The sequence below is a fragment of the Erythranthe guttata genome, chromosome 7, assembly GCF_056151865.1.
Source record: "Erythranthe guttata isolate IM_541 chromosome 7, IM_541, whole genome shotgun sequence".
Classification (NCBI taxonomy): domain Eukaryota; kingdom Viridiplantae; phylum Streptophyta; class Magnoliopsida; order Lamiales; family Phrymaceae; genus Erythranthe; species Erythranthe guttata.
In genome coordinates this window covers 12,219,078-12,229,578 of record NC_142539.1, presented here as the reverse complement: position 1 = coordinate 12,229,578, position 10,501 = coordinate 12,219,078, and the positions used below count along the sequence as shown (strand labels likewise).

Genomic DNA, 10,501 nt, shown 5'->3' with positions numbered 1-10,501 from the left:
GCTTTTAGTTCCCTTTTCTTGTCTCGGTATTATTTCGTATTTTGTTTGGTAAACGCACAATGTTTTTCCGAGAATTTCGAATCCATCCAAGATTCTCATACCCTGACATGATTGAATGATTTGACTGTTACGGTAAAATTTAAAAAATGTATCCTCTAATATACGATTATAAATTACTTTATTTCAAATTGTTCTTCTTTTTTCCTACATTTTAGACATGATTTCATTGCTATTTTTTTATAAATTTCTTTTTATAATGAAGGAACCCGCAGCCAACCATATAAATGTATTGGGTAAACCTACGTTCTTATATACTTCCTCTGTTCCACAATAACTGTCTCTTTTTAAAAATATTTTTGTTCCATATTATCTGTCACTTTAGATTTTCAATACTGCATTAAATGCATTTTTTCCGTTTTAACCTTATTAATGAAACTCTATTCATTAATTTTCTCTTATAAATCATTAAATATTAAAGGTTGTATTAGTCATTTTTATATGATTTTTCTAAAATCAAGATATATTTATTGAGTTTCTTAATCTTTGTGAAAATTGAAAAGTGACAATTATTTAGGAACAGATGGAGTAATTGCTTGCAAACCATACGAAAGACGTAATCCACATTAGACTAACTATGTGTGACAAACTTGATCTAGTGATTTTATTGTTATATTTTAACATTGTGTTTTAGCACTAGATCTATTTCTGAAAATTGCAAATTGCATCAGCCACAACAAAAAAAATGAAATCAAGGGGAGAGCTCAAAGTTTAATGATCATGGGTTATAAGTTCTAAGAAGAGCTCAAACATTTGGACAAATAAGAGTACATAAATTACATTTTTAACCTTATGAACCAACCACAATAGTAGTATACCCCTTCTTTCTTTTTTGTTTTTTTTAATAATCAAACTAAAATAATTATTAATCCTTTGAATATAAAACAAAATAAAAGTGCATCCGAAAACTTTCAAATAATTATTTTAATGTCCAATTGAAAGCTTCTTTCATTCTTTGTATTCATCGGTGCAACTTCAACTCAAATCCATTTTCATCATAATGTTTTCATCCAAATTCCAATTTGAATCATTGCCAATTTTCAAAATTCGAATTGGATCAAGTATAAATTTGACAGTAAATATCTTAAAACCAACCAACCCCTGAGATATGGTGAATTTATAAAAAAACATCATTTTATTTGGATAATTATATCTGCCCCTCAACCATGATTTTTTCTTACACATCCACCCTTATAGTGCTCTAGTTTGCACTCGTTTTGTGTAAAACTACAGTTTCTGATGCACTACAATATGATATATACAAGCCAAAAAACACATGTTATAATCATCTTGCTTCAAAATGTAGAGTTCGAATGGGATAAAACGGGTACAAACGTGATAATATTCCATATAATCTACAAGATTCCACTAAATTTGAAACCGCGAGGGTGGACGTGTAAGAAGATTTATGATTGAGAAGTGGTTGTAATTACCCAAACAGGAGGAGGTTTTTCGTAATTTCACCTTACCATTTGGGTGGTTGTATTTTATCCAAAAATATATAATAAACATAAGTAGAGGTGGAACCGGATTTTTTCAGTTTGGGGGTCAAAAATTTAAGAGGATTAATGAAAACCTTAATACTATTTACTTTTTTTTTAATCTTAAATATAAAACAAAGAAACTCTAAAGCAACTTAAAAAAAGCCAAATGACATATTTGTAAAAAAAAAATATTTTATATATCTCCTATTTTGCAGTTATTTTTCTTTTTCAAATTGCTTTAAACTAAATCTCGACTAGTACAGTCATGATCCACAAAATTATACTTTTTTAATTGTTACTATTATTTTATCTTCTATTTTCCATTCTATTTTATCTAATTCTTCATTGTATCATTTATTTAATGATCAATTTTATATTATGACAATTAAGTTTATATATTGTCCGCTTGAGTATAGCTCAACTGGTTCTAGAATGGTAAGTTGGTGCAATTAAGTTTATATATGTATTATTAAATTTGTATAAATATTAATATTGTTATTAATATTCCTAATAAATTTTATTAAATATATTAAACTAATCAAATTTTCACTTTTGAAATACTATCCCATGCATTTAAACTGTAAAATGAATATGGGAACACATAAAAAATTCTCAATAAATGTATGACATAAATTAATTAATTAAAAAAAATATAAAAAAAAAACATAGAAAAGCGTGCAATAAATAAAAGTATAAATAGTAGGTGTGGGTTGTGCACTCTCTCTAACAGCTGTCAAAAATCAAAATTAATAAAGAAAAGAACCCCACTCTTCCATCCTCAGTCATTTGCATTAATCATTATCACCTCTCTCTCTCTCTCTACTTTCTCTCTCCACAAATATATTAAAAATTAATTCAAAGTATAATAATTAATTGTAGGTGGTGTGTGAAAATCCGCGCACTGGGAAAAAAAGGGGGAAATATAAAAAGGGGGGAATATCCAATGAAGTAAAGATGCAGATGATTCTCTGTAGAGCAGCAGCACCCAAGGCCATGGCTTCCTTCCCTCGCTCCAGGGTGAGTTTCTTCCTCTTCCTCCTCCTTCTTCTATCTAATTTAATTATACTAATTCATATTTATTCTGAGCGTAATCAGTTTTTTTTTTAGGGTTTTTAGGGTTTGTGTTTTTCTTTCATATGTTTGTAATCTGATTAGCACTAAATTGAGTATTTCAGTTCCGATCTTTTTTTCGGCCTTTAATTTCCATTTCTGTTCAATTATTTGTTATTTTTATTTTATTTTATTTTTAATTGGAAGAACTACTGTGATGTAATTTATTTACTTGGTGTTTTTTTTCTTTCATTTATAATTACTGAGGTGTAATTTTGTTTGCGTAGTTTGTGTTTATGCGGAGGAGGGTTTGTAGTGGACAAACAAATTTGAATTTGATCAGGGATTTTGATTTTGATTTCGAAATCCTTTTTGGCTATTTAGGGTACCTTTTTGGATTTGGTGTTGAGTTATTTGGCTTCTTCTCTTTAATTGAAACAAAAAATCCACTCTGATGCAAGCATGTTTGCATATTCTGTTCGCAGGCTGTGGTGCCCTTTCGATTTTCTTGACGAATTGCTTCTCGATTTTGTGCTTGTTTGGTTGTTACCATGTAAATAACCTTTGTTTATTTAAGAAAATCTCCTTGTGGTTTGGTGTTAGTACTTTCATTTTGGTTCGGAGATTGCTTCCTTAAATAATCGATAAGTTGGTGGTGGTTTGTTTTGATTCGCCTATAATATTTCTTTTCTGTATTTGAATTGCAGAAGGGGTCAGAGTTATGTGTATGGCCAGGAATGGGGCAACTTTGTCTAAGAAAGAATCTCTTGTATGGATTTATGCGGCTCTTTTCATTGCCATTCAAAACCTTGCGTAGTGTCAGCCGAAGAATCGGAGGAGTTTCTCAATTTTGCAGCATAACCAATATGTCATCAAGTCTACAAATTGAACTGGTGAGCTATGGTTTTAACTATTCTGTTAAACTATTCTGCATAGGAATCCGTTATTTATTCGCAATCTGGTTTTAGAATAAGCTGAGTTTTGAGCCTATTGAGTTCGTGAAACATGTGATTTTGAACATAAAGCACATGGTAACAAACCATGAGTTTTGAAAAGAATTCCTTTATGTCGATCACATATATATTATGACTAGCAGCTTGGTTGCACTGGATTGTCTATCTACTTAGCTTGTTAAGTTCTGCTCTGTGTATAGAACTATATACAGGACCACTGGTCTGAGATTCAGTTGTTTGTCTTTTTTACAGTTTGCCTGTAGAAAACGTTCTATTTCCAGTTTTTTAGTTTCTGAGCCACATGATACAGTTGCACTTCTTGCCTATATATTTTAGTTACAATAAACATAAATAACCCTTTTTATTTTACGACTTTAGTTTGGTAGGATACTGTCTTTTGCAGTAAACTTGTATAATATTCAGTAATTACTTATAAACTTGTAACAGTGACCTGACTTTTCTGCTAAATAAAGTCGATTTGTTTTTGGAGTTTGAGATTTTCATTCTCCGAAAGTGAGACTCAAACCTGTAGTTTGTTTTACAGTGCTTAGAGGATATCTTGTTTACTAGCTATACACGTGTCTACCTAGTTGGATAAACTTGCATATTTTTTATTTATTTTATTTTTTGTTGTAGGTCCCATGCCTACGAGATAACTATGCATACCTGCTACATGATGTGGATACTGGAACAGTTGGAGTTGTTGATCCTTCGGAATCTGTACCTATTATAGAAGCATTGAACAAGAAAAATTGGAATTTAAATTATATATTGAACACTCATCACCATTACGATCACACTGGTGGCAATATTGACTTGAAAGAAAGGTATGGTGCAAAGGTAAGATACACTTCCCTTTGTAGCATCTCACCACTAAGCAAAGTGCATCGAAAAATAGAAGCATGCATGTATTCGTATTGCATATACGCATAAAACCGTATGACGGTGACTCTGAAATCAATGAAGTTGTAGCCTAGTTATGCACATTTATGTATGCTCGACATATAGAGAGAATTTTCGAACAGATGTTTAGAAGTTATTTCTGAAACTTCTTACTGATTACTACATTGGATGACTATGTTGATGATTGATTCAGTTGCAGTTGCTTTATTATTAATTTTCAACGGTAAATGATGATGCTCACTATTTGAGATATACTTGATATAAAGATGTTGATACTGAATTGGTATTTGCCCCGCTTTTTGGATTTACTCTACAAATGCTTATGACTGGAATGGAATGTGTGCTACCTTAGGATTTGACACTAGTTATAACTTTTATATACGAGAGTGACTATACGTCTTCATATGTTTTTTTGTTTTCCTGGATGAAAGTCATTCAGTTTGCTATATTAAAATATATCGAAGAAGTAACTTTTACGTATATTCTTCTTGTAGGTAATTGGTTCTGGTTTAGACAAGGAGAGAATTCCTGGTATTGACATAGTTCTGAACGACGGAGACAAATGGATGTTTGCAAGTCATCAAGTGCTTGTTATGTCGACTCCTGGTCATACACGAGGTTGTACTTTTATGCTTCAGTTACTAATACCCCTTTGGTAAAAAAAAAAAAAAAAAAACTGTTAGATGAGCAGTAATTTATGTGTTCCATTTTACTAGCTCTATTGTCGGAGTCGGTGGCAAATAGATGTTGTTGTTCTAGTCTAAACTGCATAGTTGCCGTAATTTTATTAGTAAGCTATATCTCTTGGATTAAAATCATTTAAAACTCTTGTTCATAATGAGTATTGTACTTCAAATTCATGCCATTTTATTACAGTAGGGATTCTGTAAACTGCTATCCTCCCATAATATTTCCTTCCATTTTCATGTTCGTCAGGTAGAAGCAGGCAAAATATTAATATTTTACCTTACATATTATTGTTCTTTGCATTCAGGACATATTAGTTTCTACTTTCCTGGATCAAAGTCGGTTTTCACAGGGGACACTTTATTCAGTTTGTCATGTGGTAAACTTTTCGAAGGAACTCCACAGCAGGTAATTGAATTATGACTTTCATTGTAAAATATACGTTGTCAAAAATATCTTGGAGAGATGCTGGTTTTAATTGATTCCAATGATCTTATTTTCTCTGTTAAATCTGGTTGATCATCTCAAATTATCATAACATTGTCATTAATTCTGGTTATTTTATCATATATCAGTAGACTTTCTGGCAATATGTGAAAGTGTGAAAAAAAGAATTTTATTTTGGAATTTAAAATAACAATAATACTGTATTTCGTACATTGAGAGTGTGTTTATCCGACAAACTGAGAGGAGTTTGTCCGAGGCATATGTTATTTTACTATTCACATTTTCCTGCCTGCTTTTCACTTTTCTTTTGAATTGGGAAAATCGGAGTTGGGATTTGATCTAAATTATGATTGTGCATTATTTTTGCAACAGATGCTTTCTTCCCTGAGGAAAATTACGTCATTGCCAGACGATACCAATGTATATTGTGGTCATGAATACACCTTTGTAAGTAGTTTGTCTTTATCATTCTTTTTTTTGTACTTTCCTTCCACACACACACACACACACATATTCCACAATTTGCATTTATTCTCTCAAGCTAATAACACTATGGTGGCTGTACACGTGGCATGTTGGAACAGAGTAATTCCAAGTTCGCACTATCTATTGAACCTGGAAATCAAGAATTGCAGTCTTATGCCACCGACATAGTTCACCTCCGCAACAAGGGCCTACCTACGGTATATTTTCTATAGCCAGTCCATTTTGTACATTAAGTAAAATCTTGAAATATTTCGAAGCTCTGCTATATATATATATATATATATATATATATATATATATATATATATATATACAGCTGAACCTCAATAAATTAACAAATTTGCTTAAATAATAATTTCTCCCGGTCCCGACTCCATGAGAACGTATTGAATTATTAACTCGATAATTTAGTATTTCGCTAAATTAATAGAATTTCTTTAATCCCGACTGTATTAATTTATAGAGGTGTAACTATATATATATTTGTAATGTAGTATTTATTCAGAATTTTCGTAAACCTGTCGTGTGCGTAATTTTTTGGAAGGAGTCAAGATACAGAAGTTGCTTCGTCATGATTAATAGTATATATATCAAGTTGTAGTAGTTGTGTTTCTTTACCTTTGTGGCTATTTTCTTCCGGTACTAAAGAAAATGTTTTTTTCTGACACGATTTTCTGTCTGACTATTATTTATGTGCATTAGATCCCATGCTCATTAGGAAAGGAGAAGTTGTGTAATCCGTTTCTACGAACTTCAAGTACGGAAATTCGAAGGTCACTGAAAATACCAGAGTCGGCAGATGATGCAGAGGCACTAGGTGCCATTCGTCAAGCCAAGGACAATTTTTAGGTTCAGTAAAACTTGTCTTGTTTTGCATTCTTTTACCTGCCGTAATACAAAAAGAATCGTGTAGAAATCAACCATACACGATCTGTGAAGTGAAGATGAATATCCGAGTACATTTTACATTGGCATTGTATAGAAGTGAATTTCATCTATAAAATGAAATACTAGTAGTGTAATATGTACATCCATTGACTTGCCATTGTTTGATTATGTGTTGGGTGATTTATATCTATATATATATATATATATATATATATATATATATATATATATATATATATATATATATAATGTTGAAAGTTGCACTCTCTTTTTCCTTTTATTTTAATTTACGGTGTCGAGGATTTTAAGCTCACAAACAACTAAAAGATGCTTGAGTTCGAGCTTTTTTCGAGCCGACTTATCGAGCTCACGAGTCTGCTCAGCTCGTTTACTGCCTCTATCGTCAACCCTATCCGTCTCAAAAAAAAAAAATTATTGTACTGAAATTAGGGGGAAGGGAAAGCATATATTTTCCAATTATTCTTTTCCTATGTACTAGAGTGGGTGCACGTGCGTTGCGCATGTTGTACTAATTTTTCTATGTATTTCCTTTTTTTTATTTATTTTAGGATTTTTCATCGAAATAATCTTATATCGTAAATGTATAATATTTTGTTACATTTATAATTTGGGAAAATTAGCAAGACCTTCTCACTTGACAAATTCATGTAAGAGGGGATTTTTTTTTTTTTTTTTTATTTATTTATTTGAGAACCCCTTTAGTTGTTAGATTGATTAATTAATAGAGGTAAACCAATACTACTCTTAATAATTTATAATTGGCTCATTTTTTCTACATCTCATCGGTTCTTCTCTTCTCTTTTTGTTTCTTTTATTTTCTTCTCTACCGTCTCTCTCCTTTTCCTGTCTTCTTCATTTTTTTCTCTCTCTCTCTCTCTCTTTCTCTATGCGGTGGTGTTAAAGGTGGCGTTCTATCGCGTCATGATGCCGTTCTACCCGGTCACCGTGAGGCTCCAGGTCACCCTAGTTTTTAAAAGGACAAAAACGACAAAAGAAATGACGGCAGCATATCGAATCTATTTTAATAATTTATTTCCACCAATTAAACGGCCTTGATGAAATTGGCGATATGTCACAGAATGAAACTGACAAATGTCAAGTATAGGAGGGTATACTTTATCTTGTATATATCAGTGTTCTAAAAATCGGCCGAGGAGGCCGATTAATCGGTCTCCGAGGCGAAGGCGGTCCAAAAGCTTTACGATTTTATTGTAAAGGTTTGAAAAATCGGTTTTTTGCCTGTGAGGCGGTTTTAGGCGGCTTGAGGCGGTCTGAGGCGGTCAAACCTTTAAGCGGGTCAAATTTGGTGTAAAAAATCGGTTAAAAATCGTTTTTTTCTTTTTTCTTTTTTATAATTCAAAATAAAAGTTGGATTTTAATAAAAGAAAATATGAGTTTATGCCTTATTTTGTTTATGTTAATTGTTATTGTTAAAGAACTAATGATGTATGCCAGGAATGTTCACGAATAAATGTTAATTCAAAAATTTTGTTTTTTTATTAATATTTTATAAGGATATTTATGTATTATCATCTTATAATTATTAAACTTTTATTATGTTATTAGGATATATACATGATGGAGATATAATTATGTTTAAATATATTTTTATATATGTTTGGAGTATTTATAAATACTATTTAGAAATATATTATATTAAATTTTAAAAACCGATTTATTTCCGATTTATCACCGATTAATCACCGCCGCACCGATTAATCGTGAGTCGGTGCCTAACCGACTCGGACCCGATTACCACCTTTTACAACCTTGGTATATATTATATATATAGATTATAAAATGATTTATATCAATGAACTCAAAACAAATGCCTTATTAAATATATTTTTTACAAGATCCAAGGAGCAAAAGAGTAAGTATAACATAGAAAAGGCATAATAAAATATCTTCTTTTTATCTTGTTAGCAAAATTCCAAGAGATATTAGATGCATAAATAAAAAAGAAAAGCTTCAAAAGTTGTTCCATATGTTCAATTCGATTTCTTTTTCTTTTTATCTTAACAACTTTCAGTTATGAAATAGGGATGCTATCATATTTTTACTACTGATCAAAGCAAAGTGGTCTATCTTTAGAGCAAAGGAACCTTCTGAAAAGCAAAAAAAAAAAAAGAAAAAAGAAAAAAAGAAATATATTGAGTAACTTCTAAAGCAATTCTATTGATGCATAGCATCACCAAACTAGAGTATCATGCACATGTGTGTTTATTCAGTAGAACCGTACCGGAATTTCGGTAATATAAAATTATAATAACGTAATATAAAATTATAAAAGAGTTCTGAATTTCGATTTTTCTTGGATAAAAAATGAAACTATATATAATTATAATTTTCAATTTGTTTTTTTCTTTGAAAATGGAATTTTATTTAGGCATGATTCGCCAAATTAAACGAAAGAGAAATAACTTTGTTAGAGTCTTCAACATCAAGTTGAGCGATAGAGTTGACAATACTATTCGGGTAATTAGATGCTACATTTAGTTATTTACACTGCATACACATGTCATGTGTGTGTTGTGCAGATTCATGTGTATGTATGTTCAGTACGTAGATAGTTCTTTAAAGTTTAATCAGCAGAATTACGGTTGAAATCCACCTGATGTAAATAACCAGGTGTAACATCTAACTAACCGTATTATTCCCAATTCGTTTAACAAAAAACACAAACATGTATTCGAAATAACGACCCAAAAATCTATAGGTGAATAAAAATGAAAACTTTTGAATTCCATTAATTCCAACCAAAATTTTTCTGTTCTGAAACAATGTTTTCGCTCCGATTTTTTATATTAAGATTTTTTTCGATTCTATTGGAACGCAATTAAATTTTTATTATTCTTTTGAAACAAAAAAATGAAAAAATAGAATTTCTTCAGAAGTGTTAATTTTGATTAAATCCATCCGATTTATGGATGTAGTTCCGTATGATTTACAGATGTAGTTGGTATCTTTGATATAATTTATTTGTCTTTTATCGTGAAAAATGTGGTAATAGTTGGTATGCCTGATATATACTTTATTAGTATTTTATTATTAGGTTAAATTACACTTACACCCTTAAGGTATGCTAAAATAACGTTAATGTCCCTGCAGTATTGGTAATTACAATCACACCTCTAACACAATTACCAGAGCCAAGATTTCATGTCCTGGAAGACCGATATGCACTATATTTGTTTTCCGCGAGCCCGTCAATGCTATCATAAACGAAAATTCATAAATCTCATATAAAATAATAAGGATTTAAGAAATATTGGCGGATATATGTCACCCCCTACCTCTATATTGTCGCAGCCACTGTCTGAAACTAATAGTTCGTAAGAACTCTAAAGAAATCACTTATCCAATGCATTATTACGGTAGAGTTGCTAATAATATTTTAGGGTGACTGTAATTACCGATACTACAGAGACCTTAAAGTTATTTTAGCAAACCTAAGGGGTGTAAGTGTAATTCACTATTATTATTATATAATAGAAAAATGCGAATAAAATAGAGGTCAAAGCT

The 10,501-nt window shown here is 31.0% G+C and overlaps 1 protein-coding gene across 1 annotated transcript; it reads left to right on the top strand.

The window, feature by feature from the left end:
- The first annotated feature begins 2,281 nt into the window (after nt 1-2,281).
- GLX2-1 (glyoxalase 2-1) lies at nt 2,282-7,123 on the top strand. Its single transcript, XM_012977693.2, has 8 exons — nt 2,282-2,558; nt 3,299-3,484; nt 4,181-4,384; nt 4,942-5,065; nt 5,442-5,542; nt 5,954-6,028; nt 6,166-6,264; nt 6,770-7,123. The coding sequence occupies exons 1-8, from the start codon at nt 2,496-2,498 to the stop codon at nt 6,914-6,916; spliced, it is 999 nt and encodes a 332-aa protein (XP_012833147.1). The 5' UTR covers nt 2,282-2,495; the 3' UTR covers nt 6,917-7,123.
- The last annotated feature ends 3,378 nt before the right edge of the window (nt 7,124-10,501 follow it).

Excerpts from the sequence above, each read along its gene's own strand:
- GLX2-1 (XM_012977693.2), top strand. The coding sequence starts at position 2,496 with ATGCAGATGATTCTCTGTAGAGCAGCAGCACCCAAGGCCATGGCTTCC. Across the intron at positions 4,385-4,941 it reads AAGAAAGGTATGGTGCAAAG|GTAATTGGTTCTGGTTTAGA; the intron begins GTAAGATACACT and ends TTCTTCTTGTAG. Across the intron at positions 5,066-5,441 it reads GACTCCTGGTCATACACGAG|GACATATTAGTTTCTACTTT; the intron begins GTTGTACTTTTA and ends CTTTGCATTCAG.